Source organism: Bos taurus, chromosome 20 (assembly GCF_002263795.3).
Source record: "Bos taurus isolate L1 Dominette 01449 registration number 42190680 breed Hereford chromosome 20, ARS-UCD2.0, whole genome shotgun sequence".
NCBI lineage: Eukaryota > Metazoa > Chordata > Mammalia > Artiodactyla > Bovidae > Bos > Bos taurus.
Window position 1 is genome coordinate 28,469,454 of NC_037347.1, and position 26,462 is coordinate 28,495,915.

General features: G+C 40.7%; 1 protein-coding gene across 3 annotated transcripts in view; it reads right to left on the minus strand.

The window, feature by feature from the left end:
* PARP8 (poly(ADP-ribose) polymerase family member 8) overlaps nucleotides 1-26,131 on the minus strand; it is a 196,852-nt gene extending 170,721 nt beyond the window's left edge. Inside the window, exons 1-3 of one of the 3 annotated variants that reach the window (XM_005221535.5) lie at nucleotides 25,946-26,131; nucleotides 24,820-24,921; nucleotides 23,800-23,854 (exon numbers count right to left, since the gene is read on the minus strand). In XM_005221535.5, coding sequence (XP_005221592.1) covers nucleotides 23,800-23,854; nucleotides 24,820-24,921; nucleotides 25,946-25,976 — 188 coding nt within the window. In that variant the 5' untranslated portion in view covers nucleotides 25,977-26,131. Of the gene's footprint in view, nucleotides 1-23,799; nucleotides 23,855-24,819; nucleotides 24,922-25,008; nucleotides 25,040-25,945 lie in introns of those variants that run through there. The other 2 variants (XM_005221534.5, NM_001192298.1) reach the window with 2 other exon arrangements.
* Between the last annotated feature and the right edge of the window lie 331 nt (nucleotides 26,132-26,462).

Genomic DNA, 26,462 nt, shown 5'->3' on the forward strand with positions numbered 1-26,462 from the left:
ATCGGGTGTCAAAGTCCTCAATCGTGAGGGAGAATGGTGCAGACAAAAGATTAAAAGTAATAAAAGAACAAAAATAAATGTTCAAATTAATGATAATCTATCCTAATATGAAATTTATAGACACTAAAAATCACGTTTTAAAGATATTTATTGATATAAGAAAATATTCATCATACGCTGACACATACAATAAAAAACCAATTTTATTTGAAAAACAGTAGCTGTATTTGCGTGTCTGTATATTTGTATATAGGCTTCCCTGGTGGCTCAATAGTAAGGAATCCACGTGTCAAGGCAGGAAATACAGGTTTAATCACTGAGTTAGAAAGATCCCCCGGAGAAGGATATTGCAACCCACTCCAGTATTCTTGCTTGGCAAATCCCATGGTGTATCCATGGAGCCTGGAGGGATACAGGAGCCTGGAGGGCTACAGTCCATGGGGTTGAAAAAGATTGCCACATGACTGAGCAACCAAACAGCAGCAGCAGCAAGACGGAAGGGAAGGAGGTACAGTAAAAACATGGGCTTTACAACAGCAGAGGGTTTTGCAGAGTATGGCAAAGAATGCACTGAGGATCTCTCTCTCCTCCCCACTTCACATCTCTTCACAGTGACCATTCCAACTTCCTTAATCCCTCCATTCCTCTACCTTCCTTAAAAAAGAAATGGAAATCATCAAGTGGGAATCTTTGTTATCTTACTGCCATCTCACATAACTCACAGGTCCTATCTCCTAATTGTAAAGCAAAACGGTCTAAGCCTAAGAGCAGCTTTCTTGAGAGGGTTGCAGGGAGATGACCTCAGGGAAGGCTCAACCTCCAGCTAAGGATAGAAACTGACAAGCCTCACTGTGTTAGCAGCCAGAATGGTAGACAGTGTTTCCAAAACGAGTTTCCAAGAGATCCAAAACGAGTTTCCAAGAGAAAATACCTGCAATAATCCAGGTACATGGTGAGACATATGCCTCATTTAGGAATTATCAAGATCTATGAATTTCAAGAGACCACTGTACCAAGTAAGGTAGGTAGGGGAATGACTTAATCTCTAGGAACCTCACCAAATGTTCAGAAATTGTAAACTTTCCCAGGACAGAGAAATACAGCAGGCTTAATACTGCTGACATTCTTCTTGCCCCCTCTCACTATAACCCTTATAGCTGGGCAGGTCTACATGACTGATGTGAGCCTGTGATACAGCAGACGAAGTGCTGTGTGTCACGCCTGGTCTAGGGCAACGAGAGGTCCATGTAGAATTCTCCAGCTTCTTTCTTTCCCTGAAATAGAAACTGAGCAAGGTGTGTTTCCAGATAATACACAGGCAAGATAGAGGCTCTTCAATCCTATTCCTTGAGTGACTGTATGGAGCTCCTACCATCTAAAGGTGGAGGTAGACAGTAAGACCAGAATAAACCTTAGCAGAATGAAGTGGTTCAAATTTCAGTTATTTGGTTACACCAGCATAGCTAGCCTAAACTTACTGACCGTGCTCATGCTGGCCAAGAAAACCAAAAGCTGTGATAGATGGTAAGAGTGAATGGGGTGGAAAAAAGGACAGAGTAGCCAATTTAAAGGTTCAGGTCCCCCAGCTCCCTAGAAAAATCACAACTCTGCTAACTGGTGGACTAGTCTCTTCCTCAGAAGGCCAGAGGGTCAAACAACAGCTTAACAATCCCCAGGAAAAAATGGAGCACCCCCTGAAAAACTCAGCAGGAAACAGTCTTCATATGTAAACATCTTGCCACATCGCACCCCATTCCTTCGGCACAAACAAGGAAGTCATTCTGAATGATGAAATTTGTCCAAGATCACCAAAGCAATCATTTTCTTGTTTGAGTGCCTTGAGCCACAGCTCAACCAATAATATATCAAGACATTCTTAATTTTCTGAACTGACAAAGCTATATAATAAAAGGAATAAAATAACCTAACAACTCATCATACATAAGTGGTTTTCTTTCAGTAAAGAATTTAAATGCTACTTGAAGAGTCAAGCTAGAATTAACTTCTAGGCATTATATAAATATTAATTCAGGACTTTCATAATTACAATTTAATAAGAGATGAGAATTGAGTTTTAATTTCCATCATTATTAGTTTTAAAGTATTAATAAATATTTAAGCCATACATGTGAGTTTGAAATCACATCAATAATATAAAATCAACTGAACTGTAGAATATTATCTAAAAGAATAAAATATTTACCAATCATCATTGCCACCCTCTGCACTGGAAAGCCCTGGTTCGTTATGACATACTCTGACCTGTTTCCCAATGAGTATTTCCTGTGAAGTCTCTTCTTCTGCAATGCCTGCTCACCAGGGATCTTTGAGGTTTGTTGCAAAACTACAGTTAGTGACTCCAGAAGCCTGCCCCAAGCACACTCAAACCAAGCAGAGTCTTTTGTTTGTAAGAGTTGTGTGTGAGAATGAACTACTCTCACATAGCATAGTACATCTATTTGTGGAAGATAAATCCAATTGTTCTGTAGCTTTTCCAAGGCCAAACAGGAAAATACATCACAAAATGAAAAAACTCTCTCTGGTGAACTTTGTGGTTGTCACACCAACAACATCTATTTGTTTTCTTTTTTTTCCAGAAATGTTCCTACTGTCCATGACTGTATTGTATCTTTCTCAGGGTAGCTAATTTGAGGACAGCTAATTTGATACCCAACTCTAGCACTGAGACATGGAATGCAGGCCCCAAATAATCAGCGTCTGAAAGCATCTCCCCTGTTTGATACAGGAAAGGAAAAACCACTGGAGTGGTCTGCAGCTGTCTTGCAATCCCTGAAGAAAGAGACACATACCAGCTGACATGGAAGACAAGAGTCAATTTTGGGAAAAAACCCAAGTAGTTGAAGACATTGATCAACTCTGATAAATCAACCCATAAACTCAATTTTTCACTGATTCCAGAGTGAAATAACGAAGAAAAATCTTTTATTTCAGCCAACTGAGTTGAATATTCCATTATTAGCAAATGAAGGCATCTTGACAGATACAAATGTCAAGACACACAGCTTGTGTGTGTTCCATGCTCTGAGAATGATCTGCACATTCCAGAAATCCTGGCGTGCTTATCCCTATTCTCTAATCAAATAACACTTTATGTGCAAAAAAAAGAAATGTCATAAAATCTGAATTTTCTGTAAAGGAGCCTATAGTCTAGGTTTATCTTATAGGTTATAAGCGGGACAGCAGAAGCCACAGAGATGTTGAATGATTTGATCTTCATGGGAATGGAGCTGCAGCAGAACCACAGGACCCCTGAGTGCCCTGCAAGCACACCACCCACAGAGAGACTTCACCCACCTCCTGCTTCTGGGAAAGGAACAGGAGGCAGAAATAGAAAAATATGTCATTTGTTACATTTACTAAACTCCTTGCTTTCAAAGTAGCCAAAGTGAAAAAACCATTTTTAAAAACCCAAGCTATAAATATGGAAGTCAAGTGAGTCCTGGAAATCACTCCTGACACTGGCTCCAAATAACATTAGGTTAGCCCCAAAATATCCTTATAAGGTTTCTGATAGGCTCATGTAATTGAAGCAGAAGTTGGATGCTGGTGCTCTGTCAAGACTACATTTAGGCATTTTATCATTTTTATAACATTACGTAAGATGAAGAGAAATAGAATATATGAATATATATAAAACTTTAGTTGTCACTTATCGTTATTCTTCATCCAGTATTTTTTCATCCCAGCCCAGGACATCGTCACAGCTCCGTTATTTGGCAGTGACAAAGGCTACTGATTCCAGCACTATTTTCCTTCTCCAAAAACACAAACCTAAATTGAGAAATAATCAAGGAGAGAAATTCCCTTCTCTTCTCTACTCATTCAGGAAGAAGAGTCTTTATTTCTTTTCAAACCCAAAGGAGAGAACCAGGCACATATTACAAATTTATCTACTTTCTCTTGCTCAGACTGAAATGAACAACTAACACTTTCAGGCTGGTAGTCAAAATTGTTCACTCATTATTCAGTGAACTTCAAGAACCAATTAGCTATAAAAGTCATCTAAGCTAGGAAACCTTCACCAGCCGTTTTGGAAAATAGTGTGCATTCTTCTACTAAAATAAACTACAAATGTTTATTGGAAATGTCTAAATTTTTGTCTTCAATAATTAGCATATAATTTTAATTCAAACTGTAGATTAATTTATGCTTCTTTAATGCTAATTAAAGAACATGAATATTAGAGACTTTCTTTTTTTAAATTCTACTTAGCAATATTTTCACAAATACGAATATGTGGTTAACATTCTTCTCCATGTGCCATCTAAATATGACCTATATATTTTAATGGAAAAGGTATTATATGAGGGGTCTATTTTGATTTACTATTATAATTTGTGTTTTTCTGTAAGAAAAAGGCAACCACAGAGCAATGATTATAATATACAAAAATGTGTATGTTGTGCCTCTCTTACAGTAGAAGGTAGAGCAGTTCTAAATTCAGAAAAGTGAATTTACAAAGTAAAAATATGTATCAGTGAAGTTAGTCAAAGATTAATTATTGCTGAGACTGGCAATGTTATGTCCCTGCACAATTACTCATATTAGAATGGAAATGTTTAAAATAAACTATGAACACAATACGTACGTAATGAGGGCAGAAGCAACCCTCATCATTCATCTTTATATTCCTAGTTAGAGCACCTTGCTATAGTGTCTTCATTGTAATTGATATTCAACAAATATTTGCAAAATGAATGAATAAGGAATGAATGATGAGAAAAATAATACATAGCTCCTCTGCCTCCTGGGGTTCAATACACTACTTTCTTTTAAATTTAATTAATCCTCAATGTCCTTGTAAAATAGCCAAAGGGGAAGTGTACTTGCATTACATCTGAAATTGATGAAATCTATGAGGAGGGTTAAACCTCTTCCTCAAAGTAAATAAAGCATTCACACTCTGTATAGCACCAGGGTATTTAAATCATTTCCTAGGTAGAAGGCTTTCAATTTGATTCCCTGCAGCATAAACCACAGGAATTCTCCTCAATCTCTTCAAAATAAACCCCTGGGATCCCTGAGCTCTGCTGCTAATCCATCCTCTCTACTATTCATTCTCTTGCTTTTAAAGTTCCTTTTCACTCCCTCCCCCTCCAAATCCATAAAATTTCCAGGTCAACCCTAATTTGAAGCATTTCATCCTGCCGTCACCAAATGTACTCTCACTTACGTTTCGACATTCAGAAAGAAAAAAAAGTCATCATACTCATATGAGATCAAGAAAAATAGTTTACCAACATTTGAAAGTAATATTACTGCTCTCTGTTCACCTCTGCTGATCCACAGCTAAGCAAGTAGTAGGATATAAATATAACTTATCTTCACTATTCATGAGGATACTACTCATGAATTAAAAGTCTGACACAACATTTACGTGACCTCATTTTGAAAATTTAAAATAGCATAAGGCCTCTAGGCTTAATTTTATCACAGAAAGATTAAAGACACACAAGCAAGCAGAGATTGTCTGCTGTGGGACACTGGCAAGTTCTCTTAACTTAAAACATCTGATATTAAAAATGCCAAACTTCTACGTGTCTGCAGTAATAAGGTGATTATCACACTGAATACCATTTTTAACACATGGACTGAAAATGTTAAGTGACTACAAATAAGCCCAAATGATTTTATCAAAATTTACCTTCGCAAAATGTTACTTTCAAATTCTTGGTAGAAAAACGTCTTATTCACATTAAAATACAATGAACAAATTATAAGGAAAGGAAGTAGCCATCAAATGTTATTCCCTATACCACCTCCCCTTGTTATGCATTCAATTATGCTTAGTTCAGACCTGGATTTCTCCATTCAGGAGAAGTACAGAATATACTGTTACTTGGGAAAACAAATTTCTAATGGCACAGTCTAACTCAAACAACAAAATTCCAACCATCTATCCCTACACTGCCATCTGTCAACATGACAATGATAATAGGTGCAACATTTACACTGCTTTGTATTGTTGTTGCGCAGTCACTAAGTCGTGTCCAACTCTTTGAGACCCCATGGACTGCAGCACGCCAGGCTCCTCTGTCCTCCACTACCACCCGGAGTTTGCTCAAATTCATGTCCACTGAGTCGGTGATGCTATCTAACCAACTCATCCTCTGCTTTGTAGCAAAAGCTGTAAGTGTGAGCAACGAAACAGTGGTAACCATGAAATTCAACACAGAAGAAAACAAAACATACAAAACCATTTTAAACTATCAAAAAATATGTCATAAAATTTGTCCTTATGTTCCCTCTGGTCCCTGAACGAAGTCTGTGCCATTTTAGACGGGATTCTAACAAGCGTGGTTATTTGGTTTCCAATCACATCATATTCAAAAAGAAGAAACTGAAAAAGAAGAATGGGGTGTGGGAAGACAGAACACAGAAAGTGGGAGATTCAGGATTTGAATGTTCCTCAACCAGGTCACAGTATCTACAGGAATAGCTCCCCCTTAATAATCACACTGTATCATTTACTTTTTTACTTATTAGTCCTTGAACTCACAGACTTTCAACTTCAGGTTGAAAGAAACTCTCTTGTGATTCTTGAGTCTCCTCCATAACTTCAAAATGAGGACTTTAATTCTATTTTCAATAAACTGCTTCACAAGTAGCTGAAACTGAAATTAAATTTCATAATATGAGGCTCTTAGACAATTTGAGCTGTAAGAATAATGAATCTGTAAATTTGCTGCTCTAGATATCAAAAAGGAATATTCACCCTCCTTTTCAGCCACCCAATGCTAATCCCTGTGATTTTAAGTAAACAGGATCTAGCAGATGCTTATAAGTGACTACCCACATCCAGGATGGTAACATGACTTTTGCCTCATGGATCAGCAACCCAACAGCTCTTCAAGAATGAATAACTGGATTCAAAGCTAAACTCACTTAATTTTTAGCTGAAAAAAAAAATTAAGATATTGAAAGAACAAATCTCAATGCTTAATTGTATTTTACTGAAGCTATTTTTTTAAATGAACCAAAAGAACACTTAGCTATGTCATTAAATTCTTGTCATTTAAAATGTCAAGAGAAAGTAGCATTTTCTAACAGGACAGGACACATTTGATTCTTATTGTCTCTGGTAATATACATTCTTTGAAGTTGGAACAAAAACTCACTCATACCCTATTATTAGGGAAACTACCTATGTAAATTAATTTTTAAGAAAAACTAGGATTGGGCTTCCCTGGTGTCTCAGTGGTAAAGAATACGCCTACCAATGTAAGAGACACTGATCCAGGACGATCCTGGATCACTGAGGATCCGAGATATTGATCCTTGATTCCTGATTCAGGACGATCCCACGTACCACAAGTGTGGAGTCTGTGCTCTAAAGCCCAGGAGCCTCAACTACGGAGCCCGTGTGCCACAGCTACGGAAGTCCATGCACCTGAGACCCTGTGCTCTGAAACAAAAGAAGCCCCTGCAATGAGAAGCATGCGCAGCGCAACTAGAGAACAGCCTGTGCAGCAATAAAGACCAAGCACAGCCAAAAATAAATAAATAATTTAAAAAAGAAAACTAGGGTCTATCTTTTGAATTCACAAAAAAGATAAAACTCAGCATTTCATAAAATTTCAACCATCTGCAAAATTTCTAATACAATTAAGTAATCCATGTGTTTTTCAGTAGGGTATCAAAAATAATTTTTGCTTGCTTCTTTAAATGGCGACGCATGGCTTTTATGAAAATCAGGCATGCCCTCAGGTCCTAACAAAGGACATGGGACAGATGGATTTGTACCAAATATATCAAGATTTTATTTTTATTTATATCTGATTTTGCAATTCTGCCCTCTTACCACATACATGGCTTTCAACATCACTTAGGAAATAACCCTTAGAAAGAGGAAGCTTGAGTTAGGGGAATATGGAGCGCATATGAAAGTGAAACATATTTTATGAGACAGCGATGTTTTTCTTCAGAGTGTATTTGATCAATACACTTAAGTAAGTTTCAAGGGGGGAAAAAATCAACTAATTTTATTTGCCAATTGGTATTTCCCTTAAGAAAATCAATTTCCCCAGGTTTTAACTGTGATAACAGTTGCTCTTAAAAAACTGTAGATTTCTGCATGTAAAATGTATATTGAAATAGACATGCACACAGAGAGAAGCGGACAGAGTGAATGGAGGAGCAGCAAGAATACAGATGGTTTACTAATGACCTCTATGATTATTCACCCTTCCCATTTCCCACTTTGCCTGGCGTATCAGCTCCCAGAGTCTCGAGTGCATGCATGTATACTCAGTCATTCAGTTGTGTTCAATGTTTTGCAACATTTTGGACTGGAGCCCGCCAAGCTCCTCTGTCCATGGGATTTTCCAGGCAAGAATTCAGGTGTGGGTTGCCATTTCCTCCTGCGGGGGATCTTCCCGGCCCAGGGATCACACCTGCGTCTCCTGCACTGCTGGTGGATTCTTTATGGCTGAGCCATCCAGGAAGCCCTAACAGCCTAGAGAGTCATTGTCCAAAAATAAAATTAAAAAGCAGCGCATAGCGTGTGGGAAGCAGGCGGGAGGGTGCTGTGAAAAATAAGAACAAGGGGCAATGATGCAGGGTAATGGAGGAGACAGAGGCAGTCAGCCTAGTGATGAATATTTGGTCCCTGAATTAGCCTCTCTACAAAATCTGAAAAATCCCTTCATTACATTGCTTCAAATTAATTTAAATTATCAAACAGATACTTCAATTAAGCATGTTAATGTCTAGGCTATCAGAATGCATAAAGTTATTCCAGTCACCTGTTTCTTCAAACAGCTTCTCCAGCATGTAAAGGACATGATATGAATGAGAAATCTGCTTGGGACCAAAATGTAAGAGGCAATTCAGAAGCAGAAATTAGGAATTATTTGCCTATCTCAAATTACTGGCTCAGTAAGTCTTTGTTTTTTTTATTGGATTTCCCTGATTATAAGATTCATGTTTCTAACTTATTATCACTAATATATCAAAGGATAAACTTCTTAACTACTATGTAGGAAGTAGTTGTGACATTTACCTGCCAATGTTAGCAAGAGAGAACTCAGACCTCAACAGAACATTTCACCTCATTTGATTGTCACCCCTGGGTCACTTGTGTTAGAATCACCATGTGCCTGTTGCATAAAGCTATGACACAGCCTTAAAATAATTTTTTCCCCCTATGGAGACAGTCACACTACGGGTCAGACACTGCCAGAAAAGTCAGGGGAAAGTGCCAAATGTATCAGAATATATGAAGACATTCTACGGATGGGGGAGGCTAGGACAGTAGGAGGGACCTGCCAAGAGGAGGGCTCTGGTAGTGACTCTAAAACATACTTTAACTAATTTTCCAGAGTTGTGTAATTTTCACAATTACACGACTCGATGAGAGAAAGGGAAAAAATACAAGGTAAAGCAAATAAGAAACGTAGACAAAAACCTGTCATTTTTCAAATTAAAAGAAAAGGAGGCCTAACTATTCTAAAGTTATAGGTGAAGATGAGGAACCCAGAACTTGGGGAAGGCAAGTCAATATCACTGGAATACTGCAGTGACATGACAACAGCCAGTGATTCCAGAGAATCTTCAGACTCTAAAAATGACAAAGGTCTACACTTTAACTTTGAGACACTGGAAAAAAAAAAGAATAGCATGCAGTTATATAAGTGAACGTATGCTGTGGCTATCTTTTTAACTTTGGTGTATACTTAACACAGTTTTCATTAGAAGTTGTTATTCAATGATAGTATACCTTGCAAATTAATGCCTTTCTAAACTGAGAAAATTTTGTATTTCCAAATCAATCAGGGCAACTGTCCTACCCCAAATAGGGCATTTCTCCCCTTATTCTGCCTGCTCCTGGGGTCTAGACTCCAGGAATTAGCATCGGGTTTGTTGCTGTTCTTGTTTCAGTCACTAAGTCATGTCTGACTCTTTACAACCCCACAGACTATATAGCCTGCCAGGTTCCTCGGTCCATGGAATTCTTCAGGCAAGAATACTGGAGTGGGAGTGGGTTGCCATTTCCTTCTCCAGGAGATCTTTCTGACCCAGGGATCGAACGATTGTCTCCTGCACTGTCAGGCAAAGAATTCTGTACCACTGAGCCACTAGGGAAGCAGAATCAGGGCTAGTGCTATGAATAATTACAAGTATTGCCTTCTCTTTCAAGTCTTGTGTTGGACACAGCAGGAAAGGGTTAACTCGGGCCCTGGCCGTTCAAACCCTGCACATTCCCAGGAAAAGTCTGTCTTTAGGACTGGCCCTTGGCCAGTTCCTAGGAAATGAGCTTGGAGCCCTTGGAATGAATCTTCTACCTGACAAAGATGTTCCTGTAGGCCTGTGGTCTTGGATTTGCTCAGACAGTTATGCCAACAAATGTTTTTTTGCTTTGTGGCTGGAATTTAAATAGCTGAGGTCAGTCACAAAGGGGCATCATGCCTGTGTGCTTAGTTGCTTAGTCGTGTCCAACTCTTTTGAGACCCCAGGCTCCTCTGTCCGTGGCAAAAATACTGGAGTGAGTTGCCATGACTTCCCCATCATGCCTGTGACTGACCCCTAATAAAAGCTCTGGACACCAAGACTCAGGGGAATTTCACTGGTTGGCAATACCCTGCATGTGTTATCACACATCATGGTGGGGAAGAGCAAACGTGTCCATGTGACGCTACTGACCAGACACTTGGGAACTTGTGCTGGTTTCTCTTGGACTTTGCCCAGAGAGCCTGGGCCCTTTGTTGATTTTAATCTGTATCCTTTTGTTAGAATAAAATATAACAGTGAGTTTAACAGCTTTTGAGTCCTATTATTCCTTCTAGGAAACCACAAAGCCGAAGAACAGTCTTCAGGTCTCCCTATCAAACTTACTGGGCTTCCCTGCTGGTTCAGATGGTAAAGAATCTGCCTGCCAATGCCGCAGACCCAAGTTTGGAGCCCCAGGTCATGAAAACCCCCTGGACAAGGAAATGGTAACCCACTCCAGTATTCTCGCCCGCGATATCCCATGGACAGAGGAGCCTGGCAAGCTACAGTCCAAGGGGTCGGGGTCGCAAAAAATCAGACACGACTGAACAACTAACAACACACTTTTCCAAACCTATTATGTAGTTCAGTCCTCCAAACCCTGCAGTATAACTACTGCCATTTCATAGATGATAAAATCCAGACTTTGAGAAGTTAGTTCATTTAACTGGTTGATTAAAATAATCCAAATTAATGGTGCTATACCATGCTGTAATGTTACAGGTTATAAAGAATTGTGAAATAACTATCAGTTAACCTACATTTGCAGTATTTTCTTCAAAAAACATAAAATACAATTTCATACTCTCTGAATATTTAGACTAAAATTAATTTGTAAACACAGTAAAACTTATAATCATTAAGAACTTTATGTATGTTTGTGGTGGTTCTAAAAGCTATAATGTGGTACCAAAACTTTTAAAGATTATATGAGACTCCTTGCTTACCTATCCCTCCCCACTAAAAAAAATTTTTCAAAGTAATTCAATTCTCTGTGCCTCCAATCTTTGAGAACCATATGCGGACGTGTGTATGTGAGAGAATGAAATAGGCAGCTTATTTTCTTAATGTCTGCAAATGTACTTCAGAATGTTATCTTTGTATGTTGAGGGGGAAAGCTTAAAATGCACTGTCATTTCAGGGTTTTGCAGGTTTGTGCATATGTGCATGTGTGTGCAAGAGAGAAATGTTTCAAAAATACGTTGTTTAAGTTCAGTATTCAGCCACAGAAATACCTGATAGCACCAAGTTCTACTTGGTTTTGAGAAATGCGCTGGCATTATCAATATTGGATTTCTATGGTGACTAAGGGCTTTTCTGGAGGCTCTGATGGTAAAGAATCCGCCTCCAATGAGGGAGACCTAGGTTCAATCCCTAGGGTGGAAGATCCCCTGAAAGAGGGCATGGCAACCCACTCCAATAATTCTTGCCCGGAGAATCCCCATGGACACAGGAGCCTGGCGGGCTACAGTCCATAGTGTCGCAAAGAGTCGGACACGACTGAGCGACTAAACACAATACAGCACATGGTGACTAAAATTCTGGAGGCAAAGAAAATCTGTAATAGTTACTGATATCTCCTGGAATACAAAATACTTATTATTTAATATAGTTTTATAATTTCTATTTGAATAAAACTGATTTCTAATTTAAAACTGATTTCCTTTTACAAAATTAGCTAAATGCTAAAACCATAACACAGGTTACCCATTTCAGTTTTGTGCCAAGACACTTTTATTTAGTAAAACTAAATAGCTAATTTTATACTTTCCTGATTTAAATTTATATACCTGTATAATACAAAAAGAAATCCTTAAACTTTCTATAGATCTGAATCATAAGTTGGAAAAGTTTTGGCAAGTACCTGCTTTTTTTACCCCTGGCAATTTTTTTAAACAGACTTTTTGTTTTAGAGCAGTTTTAGATTCACAGCAAAACTGAGCAGAATATAGAGATTCCTCATGAAAAGTGTGTGAAAGTGTTAGTCACTCAGTCACTGCCTGACTCTTTGCAACCCCATAGACTGTAGCCCACCAGGCTCCTCTGTCTATGGGATTCTCCAGGCAAGAATACTGGAGTGGGTAGCCATCCCCTTCTCCAGAGGATCTTTCTGACCGGAGAATCAAACCTGAGTCTCCTGCATCGCAGATGGATTCTTTACCATGTGAGCCACCAGGGAAGTCCAAACACCCTTGACACTCGACACAAGCACTGCCTCTCCCATCACCAACATTCCCCACCAGAGCAGTATATTTATCACTAACGAGGAACGTATACTACACATCAATATTATCCAGAATCTACAGTTTATTTTTAGGGTTCACTCTGCATGTTGTACATTTTATGGATTTACAAAAATGCACAGTGACATATATGCACTCATACAGTATCACATGGAACAGTTTCAATATCCTAAAAATTCTCTGTTCTACGTATTTCGCCATTCCTTCTCCTTTAACTCCCGGCAACCACTGATCCTTTTACTATCTCCATGCTTTTGTCTCTTCCAGAACGTCATGTAGTTGGAACCACACAGTACACAGCCCTTGAGATCGGCTTTTTTTACTTAGCAGAATGCACTTAAGTTTCCTCCACGTCTTTTTGTTTTGGATCTCTCTGGTGGTTCAGACGGTAAAGCAACTGCCTATAATGCAGGAGACCTGGGTTCAGTCCCCAGGTCGGAAAGATCTCCTGGAGAAGGAAATGGCAACCCACTCCAGTATTCTCGCCTGGAAAATCCCATAGACGGAGGAGCCTGGTAGGCTACAGTCTATGGGGTCACAAAGAGTCGGACATGACTGAGCAACTTCACTTCGTGTCTTTTTATGGCCTGATAGCTCGTTTCTTTTTAGCACTAAAAAACAATCCATGTCTGGATATACCACTGTTTACTTATCCATCCACCATCTGAAGGACATGTTGGTTATATCCAGGATTTGACCCTTTTGAGTAAAATTGCTGCAAACATCATGTGCAGATTTTCATGTGGACATTCATTTTTCAAATCTTTTGGGTAACTACCAACGAGTGTGACTGCTGAATCACAGGTCAGAGTAGGTTTAGTTTTACAAGCAACTATCTATGTAAGCAGTCTTCCAAAGTGGTTGGACATACACTTGGCTTTCCCACCAGCAGTTCCTATCGCTCCATATCTCCAACAGCATTTGTGCTTTCAGTGATCTGGATATTGGCCGTTCTAATAGCTGTGAAGTATTAAGCACCTGAATTCTGATTTCAAAGTACATTTGAAATGTAACATTTCCCAGAATAATCCAAAGACTGAAAAATGTCAACATTTCTTTTAAAAAACTTTTTTATGAAACTATTGCCCTAAGTAGATTTTTCCCTATCAATTACTTACAGCTAGAAAGAATTTTTTATATATTGGACATCGAGAATTGATACTGGAAATTTTAAATTAATGACATAGGAAGTCAACACAGAAAGCGCAAATGAAATCAAACTAGTATGATTTCAAAAAATTAAGTTCAAAAGCTTTCTTGGCCAAAGTTTCATCAGTGGGGGGATAAACTCAGTGAAGAATATGCAATTCTGATTGAAATCATTTAATTGAAACTCACTGAATTTACTGTTCTAGGCTAGTTTTCCCAGAAGGATCGGCTGATCCAAGAAGAATCAAGAAAGAATGTGGCTCGCAGTGAACTATTCAAACATCTTTCTTCGTTAGCTAAAAATGAAATGGCAACCCACTCCAGTATTCCTGCCTAGGAAATCCCACGGATAGAGGAGCCTGGCGGGCTATAGTCCATGGGGTAGCAAGCGTCAGACAGGACAAAGCAACTAAACCACCACCACCAATCACTATAGACATCATATCAAATTCTGTAGTAATAATAAAGCGATGACTGCTTTTCAGCTGGAGGGCCTGTATTTTTCCTGCTGCATATCTAGCTGTGGTGCATTTTAATGAGAAAGGATGACTGCACCAGCTTTTATCCAGGAAGCAGATTTTAGCCTTCTGCTTAGGTCTCCCACATGCTAATATGGATGACTTTGTTCCGAAGAAGATCACTGATACAAATACATGTAGGTGAATAAATGTATTGTCACAGTTACAAATTCAATGTTAACATTTTACACACTAACTTCCAAGTGAGAAACCTAGAACTAGATTCTCAGTATGTGTGAGGTTCCACTGAATCACAACAGTAGTTAGTACAGAAAAAAACATCTAATGTTAACATGAATCACTCTGAATACAGAACACTCTGAATACTCTGACCCTCTGTCCCCAGGAGTGCACTTTAAAGCAGACAATTCATTCTCCACACATATGTTAGCACAAGTAACGTGTGCATGCTAAGTCATTTCAATTGTGTCCAAGTCTTCACGACCCTATGGACTGTAGCTTGCCAGGCTCCTGTATCCATGGGATTCTATAAGCAAGAATACTGGAGTGGGCTGCCATGCCCTCCTCCAGGAGATTGTCCTGACCCAGGGATTGAATCCTTGTCTCCGGCATCTCCTAAATTGGCAGGTGGATTCTTTACCACAAGCGCCACCTGGGAAGCCCAAAGTAATGTGTGGCTGCCTGAAGTTTAACGACTAATGCTCTTTAAAGAAGAGAGAGTTTATTTCCAGGCTAGTGTTGAAAAAATTCTGAGAAATGTTTGAAAACTCCTTCAAGTAATTTTCTCATATAGTCACTGGGAGGAAAATGATTTTACAAAATAGATACCTTCATTGATTTATTAAATGTAATTTGTCAAAGAAATGAAACATTTAGATAAATTCTAGTCTTCTCTCACCACCAACTTCTCCCAAAATATATATTCCATCAAAGATGGCTCACTAAGAAGCTCTACTGCAGTCAGAGTGGCAGAATCTAAGAGGACATAACGAGTCCTTCTGCTGCACAGGATCATTATCTACCTCTAACGCGTCCTTAAAAGGCTGACTTTTAATCATGTGCCAGAGAGGGCCCTGCTAACTTCAGTGCTTTCATAAAGAAGAATAGATGAGAGCTCTCATTATAAATGACTTCAATACAACCAAGGAGAGAGTGAGCAGCCCAGAAAAAGAAGTCCTCATGTAGAAATGTTGGTGGCATGAAATGCCAAGTGCCTTTAACTAAGACTTTCCCTGTCATAAAGCAAATTCTGTAAAAATGACTGCAAATAAATTCTTTGGGGCTCAGTGTGAATCGGCAATTTCCATTTATATTATACTGTTGTTTACTCAAAAACTTTTTAATGAATAGGACTCAGAGTTTGCCAAAGTGTTTTCCACAAAACAGCTCTCTTGAGATGTTCCAGATCTGTAATCAAATAAGTCTGAAAAACCCTGAATAGTTAATTCACCTCTTGGGTATGCATAATGCACACTAATATATAAAAGCCTCTAAGAAGACAACCATTAAAATTTTTTAATATTGTTTAACTAAGCATTTCCCAGACATATTTGGCTACATATCTAACAGCTAATTAAACAGTTTGGGAAATGCTACCACATAGGAAAAATATTATCATTTAAGAAATATTAGGAAATACTATACTCTGGGCACTATGCTAAAACGAGTTCTAGTTCTTAAAGTACTGATTTTATTTGTGTGACTTATTTTATTCAACTTATTATTATTTCTTTTATACAGCTCTATCCTTAATAGTATTTTGGTCTGTTGTTTTCCAATTTTGCCTGATTTTTTTTTCTGCATAGATATGAAAGTCTAGCAAATGTAAACTAGTTATATTAGTCTCTGGCTCAATTCTCTACTTCAAACACAGGAAATATTTTACAACTAAATCTTGGCTAATAACAACCTGTATTTGTTTTTTAAACAAAACAGTGATGAAAATGCAAATAACTACAGCACTTCAGAGTTGGTTAACAAATCCTAAGAATACTTTCAGGCCATTGGGAAGGTCTTTCCAACCTACATTTCAAAATGTTCAGAAAGAAGCTATCTTGGTTGCTAATTTCAGTATAAGGAAAAATGATCTGACTGCTCAAAGGCTTATGTGAATGTCTTCCTTTTAAATTTAACACTGAATCATTTGCATCCTCCATTTAATACCAAGAAGGTGTCAGCCACAAACCGGATGTCACCAAGATGCAAATAAACTACAAATGAGACCAGCTGTTGTTATTCAGTATAGGGACTGATCTATTTATTTTCTCATCCCACCCACCCTCCTCAGGTTTCATTTTTGTCTTCTCAATCTCAACTTGTTCCACTCGGGGTCTCCCTCTATCCTCTTCTGTGTGAACACATTACATATTTTCACAGACATGCCACTTGTGGTCAAAGGAAAGATGAAATCAATCAGTCTTTGTGATAATAAAAACCATGATCTTGATAGCCAAACCAAGAATATTATGCAACACAGATGTTATCTATCAATAAACCTTGAAGAGCCATATATGCTTAATGCACTGAGTTCATACAAACTGTTGCTAATTAGAGAGATGAGGTCAATAAATAAACAGCAGTGAGTTAGCATTTGGAAGGCTGAGAAACATATATGAATGGATGGGAAAGGTCACTTTTGAGAGTCAAGAATGGGAATTAAATTTAATCTGGAGAAAATCTTGGTTGCATTTGAAAGCTTCTGAGCAGGTAAGTGCTTTGATTAAATACATAGTTAAAGAGTTCAGGTATAAATGAACTGGATGGGTGAGTAGCTGTTAATCGAGTATTTTAAGTCACTTGGTTCAAAGTGACTGACCTAAGTCAGGGTTATCAGGACCCAGACCAAGTGTAGACATGGGGAGCGATGAAGGTGCCAACAATGATTTCAAAGTAAGAGCTGGTGGAGCTTAGAAGGTGAAGAAGGTGGGATACATGAAACCTGAGACCGAGGTTCCCCACACCAGGCTCAAATGATGTCAAGCTGACCAGGGGAAAGGCTGGGAAGAGAAGCTTCTTCAAAGGAGGAAATGTTTCCATGTGTTGGGTTGAACTGCCCAGCAATGAAGTGAGATAACTGAACAGAAAACCTGAAGTATGATCACAATAAGACAAGAATGACAAGTTTTATTAATAAAAACATATTTTGATTAGTCTTTCCTGGGGGCACATGGGAGACAGGATTGCAGAAATTTAGAGAATGAAAAAAAGAAAGATTACGTATCAATAACTTGATTAAAATTCCATACTAAGTCAGTGACAGCTGTCCTAGAGCAATACTTATCTATTACAGCACAACCCATCCAAAAGCAAATGTGTGCAGAGAATTACAAAATATTTTTCAGACTGATGAAATTTCACTTTTATGCCTTTTTTTTTTTCTTTTTTCCCCAATGCTGCAGAAAGAGATGATGGGGAATTTAAATTAGATGGGCCCAATATTTGCACAAGAATTCCACAGTCTATGTAGATAAGTTTCCTACCATTACTGCTTAGCGTTGGGCTCGGGCACTTGCCCTGTCAAGCAATAGATTTTCAGTACTGCCCCTGGCAGACATTCTACCAGCAAAAGCAATCCCTGCCCAGGCCCAAACATTCCCAGCTATTCTAGTCAGGCCAGTTCAACCCATGCCCCTTAAAACCTCACAAAAACACTGACTTATACTGCAGTATATCCCTACTCAGCTTCTTACTAACCATAAACTATTTAAACTACCCAACAGTTTCTTTAGCTATAAAATGTACAACAGCTGACAAAATACCTATTGGTCTTCTTTGTTGCAAATACAGGATGTAAGGTAGGTGAGACCATGCCCAATAAATATCATTAGCAGTATTATTTTAATCCATGAAATAAATGGAGTTTAATTTTTTTTAATATATAAGGTACAATAAACTTGTGTTAAATTGGTGGTTACTTTAGGTCAATGGTTTTAAAACTCATTTACCAATGAAACATTTTTCAAAGAAAATGTTATACCGGAACAGAAAAAGCTAGATAGAGCAGCTGTAATTTACAAAGGGATGTGAAAGCCTGGCTCTCACTCATTCAGCTTCCTTCACACTCCCTTCCACCAGTCACCCCAAACCTCCAAGGCAGGTTCCCAGGGCTCCAGCAAACACACTTTTAAAAAAAATATCATTTTGGGTAATAATTGATATAATCAAAAATTATGGAAAACAGGTCCCCATTGGTAAGAGAAGCATTCTAATTTTTTTTATTTTTTTTAAAAATGATCATTCTTTTCATTCTGACACCTTCAGGAGCTCTTGAAGGTTTCAAAATAATTACATATTCCAAAATTTTAGTGTACTTTTTGCATAGTGAAAATTGATGAGTCTTTTTTGAGATGCTGGAATTACTTCTCCACCCTCCCAGTTCCCCAACTCCTGCACACATGTACACACCTCCTTTCTAGGAAACTCAAAAGAAAACAAATGCACTTTAGCAATCAACTGGATTGCCTCTTTCCATAGCATCCCATCAGTAAAGGACTGTGCAATGGGAGCCCCAGCAGATTAGGATCCCCAGAAGATGTGGTTGACCACCAGAGTGGTGTTGATTTTTGTAACTGAAATAAATACTCTGAAAAAAACAAACTCTCCAGTGTACCACAGCCCCCATAACTCTCTATTATCCTAAAAAACTGCATTATCTGTCTTCTGGAAACATTTGAACAAGTCAGATAATAGGGCTTATAACTTGAGTAAGCAACTTCTGGATTCATAAGAAATTCCATTCCTCAGTGATATCACCAGATTGGGGGCTTTTTGAACTATCTGAGTATCCCTATACCTGGTTATTTGGGTTAGGAAATTGCTTTCCACCAGCCAGAAGACCTGTCAATCTGGGACTTACTTCCCTGATGGGGCAGTGGATAAGAATCCACCTGCCAATGAAGCGGTCACCCGTGTGATCCCTGGCCCAGGAAGTTCCCACATGCTGCAGAGCAACTAACCCCAGTGCACTCTAGAGCCCAGGAGCCCCAACTCCTGAGGCTGCACGCTGCAACTACTGAAGTCTGTGCACCTAGAGCCTGTTCAGGACAAGACAAGCCACGCAGTGAGAAACCTGTGCACCTCAAGGACGCGTGGCCCCACGCTCACTGCAACTAGACAAAGTCTAGGCAAAGGAATGTACACCCGGCACAGCCAAAAATAAAATTACTTACTTCAAAAAAGTAAAGCTGCGGACACACAATAAAGGGTGTAAACTCACAGGCAACTCTGAACATTCCACCAAACATTAAATTTCTAATTTATTAATAATTTGTAAAATAAATATTAGATTTCTTATCATGCACACTCCTTGACTGGAAAATTCCTAATTCAATTAAGTATTTCTTTACTCTCATATCCTTTCTAAAAGAAAGACATTAATGTTATATTCTTGGGTGAAAAACAGTGAGGTCTCGAGAGGATAACAACAGTCTTTGGATGTGTACATTTTATATGCAGACAGACACAGAAAAATTCTGAGAGAATAAATGCTAATGTTAATAGAAGACGGAGAAATCATGTGGTTTTTAATTTAATTTTATTTTTGACATCTCTTTTTCCATTTTCTTTTCTTAAACAATCAACATTTAAAACCTCAGGTATATCTTCACAATACCTTCCTTGCTAAAAGCTCAGTCAGGGAATCCTACCAGGGTCCATGACCAGGCTCCTTCAGGGCTCCCCCTACTCTCTATCTTTAACCTCTGGCCCCAAGTACTCAGCCTGCTTCCCCAGCCTCTCAGCAGCTGTCCCCACTCATTTGGCCCCTTCTGTTTCTTCTACCACTGACTGTACAACTAACTGCAAGTGAGGTGAAGGACAAGAGCCCCAAATCTCTGGTCTTAAGTTTACTACCAACCATAAGGGAGAAAGAAAAAAGTAAACAAACAGCATGACAAAGTATAGGGAAGGAGTGAATTTGCATCAGCTTACAAACTGTATACAATTGAGGCTCCTGGTTTATAGTTTTTAGCACACCCGTGAAATTGCGAGGCAGCATTCGGGAGGAGCCCACAGCAGGCCCAGGACTACCAACGACTGTGGAGTTCTTCCCAGGAGGCCAGGAATCAGAAGCATTGTAAGGATCAGTGCTACAATGAATTAACCTTGCCCAATATATATATACCCCAAGTTTTCAAGCATATGTAGATTGCATTAATAATCAATTCTTAACATTTAACACTTCTTTTCTCATTGTTTCTCAATCAAATGATGCAAAAACTACAACTCTCAGGTAAACGGCTGCATCATTTTTTTGATGTTCAAGAGTCTCAAGAGATTGTTCAAAGAGGCTGGGAACACTAGTGTATAGAAAAGAGGCCAGGTCTCAGAAGTGTGACAGAACTGGCTTTACGTGGAAGCTCCGTCATTAACTGAGGAAATCTGAGCCGGTTCTCTAAACTCTCTGAGCCTCAAGTTTCCAAATACAAAGCTGGGGATAATAATAATTCCATGAATCTTCCCACGAGGGAAAAGCAAGTGAACAAAGTCTTCTAGCTGACTATCTGCTCCCCTTCAAACCTCACCTGAAGTCCACACAGATAGAAGGGCAAATGTAAAAGGCACTCTGCCCCTCTCACAACCTCTAAATGAAAGGCCAACCTACTAGGCCGATGGCCAGCCCTGACACGCTGGCCTCTTGGCATGTCCTCTTATCCACAGAAACACACACACACACAAAATTATATGAAAAAAAATTTTCAGTATTATTTCTTTTTTGAAGAGTAACATATAAAATCAACTTCTGCCTCAGAACAAAGTGTAACTATTCTTGGACAGTGTCAGAGAGGAAACAGTAGATTAAGTTTTATATATAACCTGAAACTGAAAATTATTTTTGAAATCATTTCTTGAACATAAATGTTTTCAATGGTTTAGATGAAATGATAGCACAGTATAATTCAAGATAAACATGGACTATCTCTCCAGAAGATCTCCACCTTCCTTTAATCAGGAAAATAAGTCTAGTTTACAGGAAATGACTGAGCACCAAGGAACTGATGCTTTCACATTGTGGTGCTGGAAAAGACTCTTGAGAGTCTCTTGGACAGCAAGGAGATCAAACCCAGTCAGTCCAAAGGGAATCAACTCTGAATACTCATTGGAAGGATTTATGCTGAAGTTGGAGCTCTAATACTCTGGCCATCTAATGTGAAGAGCCAACTCATTGGAAAAAAACCTTGATGCGGGGAAATAGTGAAGGCAGGAGGAGACAGGGGTGACAGAGGATGAGATGGCTGGATGGCATCACCAACTTAACCAACATGAGTCTGATAGTGAAGGACAGGGAAGCCTGGCAAGCTGCAATCCATGGGGTCGAAAAGAATTGGACACGACTTGGGAACTGAACAACAACAATCCAAAATGACACTATCAACTGAATATAGTAAGTCGATAAGCATTTTAAATCAAAGCAAAGGATTATTTCATTTTTAAATACCTGATGACACACAGCAATGAGAAATACTAACAAGTATCAAATTCTAATATAGACAATGTAGTTCATGCAAACAATTTTTTTTCTTTCAGAAAATTTATTTTCTGCCATTAGCTACAAACCCATAAAGGGGTAATATTAAAGGTATTATTATTACAGTACTAAAACAATCTTTTATACGTTGGTTTATAGAGCAAGCTTTTGGAAGGACAAAGCAATCACAGCAACAATTCACAACAGTCTTTAAAAAGCAGACTATTCCACATTACAAATGCAAGTGAACTGTTATTTAAATCAGGAAGCAAGGAAAAAACTATCCTTTAGGAGGATAACATAGATGAGGAAACATCTCTTACTTTACGAGCAGCCATGGTGTTTTCTTACTTTACGAGCAGCCATGGTGTTTGTTCCTACACTGAAAACTGATGTTATCGCAATTATCCATCCCAATCTCCAGGCCTTGCTCCTGGAGGCAGTTATAACTTCTCCACCTCTTACTGTGTTAACACTAGTTCAGTAGTTTCCTGATAAAGAATCTTACTGCAAACAGATCTTAGTGATTAACTGTAAGGTTCATCCCCTTCTTGTACAGATAAGTAAACTGAGGCCAAAACAAGTATCTTACTGTTAATAATAAAGCTAATTAGTTGAAAAGCCTACCCAGGGCTTTCCCAGTCCACACCTCTCATGAGAACCACAATTGTGAAACAGACAACTCAAGCAGGTATCAACCCAGAAGCATAGGAAATGTTTTCAGTGGGCTGCATAGCATAATTTTAACTATTAAAACAATTCAAGCGATTATTAGTCATACACCAGCATCCTTCAGATAGTAAGTGTAGGAACAGTGCTAATTTGCCTGAATCTCTTCTAATATATTCTTTTTATTCAAAAGCAACAGTACAATGGAAAATTTAGAAATATTGTCATTTTAATAAAGTCCATACTACATATGCTATATTTTCAACTAGTAAATCAAATCAATATACCAATCCTGACAGTTAGGTACATTGTGCCTATGGGAAATGTGATAACTATTTCAATGCAAGCTTTTTTGAAATGTACACTGCAACACAAATCCTAAGCATTTTTAAGATTCACATTAATTCCAAGCTTTTTAAAAATGTATTTACAGAAGAAAGCTTCTTTTGCAATTTATATGTTCCTAAATGTTTCCATTAGCTAAAAGATATTTTGGAATATGATCAAACAGTATTGAATATCAGGTTCTAACAGCAAAGCTACATCTCTGACAGTTCTCAGATGTGGCCACTGCTTTAAACCACTGTGTCCCCAAAGGTCTATCAGGGTAAAAATTCTACCTTAACAAGTGAAGACAGCATGGCATATTTAATGGTTTAATTTCATCTCTAAGTGGTAAACACAAAATTGGATTTGGGCTTACTTCACACTGCTAACAACTTAGTATTAACATATGCATCTCTCATTCTTCCTCCTCCAGAAAGAAGTTTACACATTCCAGCTACATATAACTTCCAAATTCTTTCTATGAAAACCAAAATAGGACTCCTTTTATAAAAAAAAAAAAAGATGGAGAATTGGCAGACTACATGTTTATGGTAACCTACAAAAAAACATAGAAATGTGCAGCCCCAGCTCACCAGAAAAATCACATGTGACCAAACTATTCTGTGACATCTTATGTCTTTTATGCCCAATATTCTGGTTTTGCATTCGCCTATGTCAAACCCTAAAGGCTCAAGAGCTAGGTACTACTGTAGAACATCTTTAGCACGAAGAGTGTGAGAGCTCTGTTGTTGGCCCGTGGCGTGATCTTAGAAACACATGAATCAAACCTATTTATTTCCCCTCTGCTATTTAAAATCGAGAGACCTCAGGCTTGGGACGTGGCTAAACGACAACAAAAAGAGAAGAAGAAAAAAACACCCGAACACGGAACACGCTAAGAACAAAGGAAACACCAGCTTGTGAACAGGAAATGAAGCAACTCTATACACATAAATACCTTTTGGGGCCGCCAACGTAGGTGAAAGTAAAGGTGGAGTCTGAGTATCTGAAATCTGAAACGAAAAGTCTTGTTAAAAGCTACCCCCTGGAATGGATTTTTAACCCTCGTCCTGACTCGGACCCCTTATTTATTTGATAGAGCCAAGGGGAGGCCTGGCTGGGCGGGAGGCGAGAGCTGGAGAACCCCGAGTTCCCCTCTCCGAGCGGTGCCGGAGGGGATGCTGCGCACCCCGAGCCGGGTGCCGCGCGTGGCCGCCCCCCGCAACAAGTGCCGGGTGCCATGGCAACGGCGGGAATTTCCCGGTCCGGGCTGCCGGAAGCGGCCCCCGCTGAGCTGTCGGCTCGGGGAGCAAAATCCTGTCCCCCTCCAGGGGGAGCAAAATGGACGAAAGACGACCCCCAAGCAGAGGCTCGGGGCGCCTTAGGGACCTAGGGCATCTCTCCTTTTTCCGGGGCATGACATTGCCAGTCGAAGGTACTAGAGGGAGCCGAAGCGACCGGAGATCGGCCCAACGCTGCCCACCGTGGGGGGGGGGGGGGGGGGGGCCTCGGCGCCCGGCGCAGCCAGCCAGCGCCGCGCAGCGCAGCGAGCTCCTTTCCTGGCTGCCGCCGCTCAGCCCATTGCGCAAACCCGGCGGGTCCTATCAGCCGCCTGGGTTGCTGCTGCTGAAACCCCGGAGGCGGGATCGGACGCTCCAGGCGTCCACAGGGGACTAAAAATACCATGCACGGCTCCTTGCCTAGACCCCTGCTCGGGGCCACCAGGGTTCTGTCCCCAAAGCTGGTGACCGCCCCAGACCGGGGGGAGGGGAGAAGGAGAGAGGCTGTTGCCCCCTCCCCCTTTTGGCTCCCGCTCCCGCTGCAGCAGCTGTTGCCAAATGAACCCCAGAATGGGGATGTGCAACCCACCCCCCATCCCCAGCCACACACATCGCGGCCAGAAAACTGGGCAGGGGGGTGACGGGCGGACAGAGGAAGCTGGCGCTGGGTCCGAGGCTCTGGAAAGGCGAGAACTCACCTGCAAACAGGCAGTCCTTCTCGGCTCTGGACTTCTGGATCACGACGTCGATATCCTTCTGAATTCGCTCTTGCCTTGAACACATCCCCATTAAATAAATCCCTGGAAAAGAAGCAGCCGCTATTTTCCACCCCACCCCACCCCCTCGCACGCTTCCAGCTTTCGTAAATATTCAGTTAAAAATGAAACCTCTGGCCGAGGCAGGGGCTGAAGGCGAAGTGGTTTCGGAAGTGATCCCGGGTGAGAGAGGAGGCGGTGGTGGCGGAGGAGGAGGCGGGGGAGGTCGGCTTTGCATTCCCAGATGTGACCGCCCAGCTGCTGCTCGCCGCTGCTGGATTCCAATTTCTTCCCCTCCTGACAATGGATGGTGATGACACCGACTCTCACTTTCTCCCTCCCCCCGCCAAGACCAACGGCCGTGGGGGGGCCGAGGGTGCTGGAGACGGCCGGAGAGCGATCACCGGCCGGGCGGCGGGCGCCGGCGAGGGGCGAGCCCCGCTCCGCCTCACGCGCGCACACCCCTCGCGGCCCGCACGCCGGCCTTCCACACCCGCGCACACTCGCGCCCGCGGGCGGCGGCGGCCGTGCCGAAGCTGCTGCAGCGCCGCCGGCCGCCGACCCTCCCGCGCCCGCCGCCCAGTCACCCGGTCCCGGCCGCCCGGGCTTCGCTAGTATCCCCGCCGGCAGAGCGCAGGCTGGATTCCCCAGGCCAGCCGCCGCTCGCGCCGGGGGCTGAGTGGGAATGTCGGTAGTGAAGACTCCCTGGGGCTCCTAGCCCGTCCCCCGCCCCCCTCTTCGCGCTTCCACCACTTTTATGAATTCGACTCCACTTTCGGAAGGAATTATGAGTCATATGGAAAACCCAAACCCGAGTGGCTGGAAGGGGGGAAGAGGGGCAAAGCGAAATCGTTCAAAATGGGAAATAAATAAATAAAACGAACAAACCCTTCCTTGTTGTCACATCAGGCAAGATGGAAAAAGCCTTGAAATGACTCCAGACGTACACCCTCCCGTGCCTACACTGCCAGAGTGTTTTCTCCCGGATAAAAGTAGTACAGCCCTTCTGGAGCGCCCTTTAGGAAACACAACCCCTTTTGAGAGACTTCTTCCACTTGCAGAGACTCACCCGTTCTGCTCTGCTCGGTCTTTCCGTCCATGAAAAATTGGCAGAATCAACTGGCACGTGCCAGGGTCTCCGTCAAGGATGGATATCTGTTTGGCTTGTTGTTTAATGCCACCCTTTTGCCAGTCAGTCAAGAGAAAGCTGCTACAATCCTGTTGTCTTGCCTAGAACTGAGATAGTGCTCTGAGCCTCACTTTCTGTTCTGCCTGAGGACAACTTGGGCCGAGGTAGCTGCCCTGCCTCTGTACTGCCATGTGCCCTAGGACGGGCTTGTTAATCTTTTCTCCGCTGGGACGGCTTCCCTGAGCAGTGCATGTCTCGCCTGGTTCTGCATCCCCAGTGCCTGGTGCAGTGCCTGGAATATAACGGGGAGGCGAAAATGCTTGCTGTCTGAATGCATGAATGAGTTCAGCCTCTTTATAGATAGTCCAGCTTCAATGTGCTTCCTTATCACTATGAGTACCCAAGAGTTGTCAAACTGGCTCAGACCCTTAATCAGTTCAGTTCTGATGCTGACAGT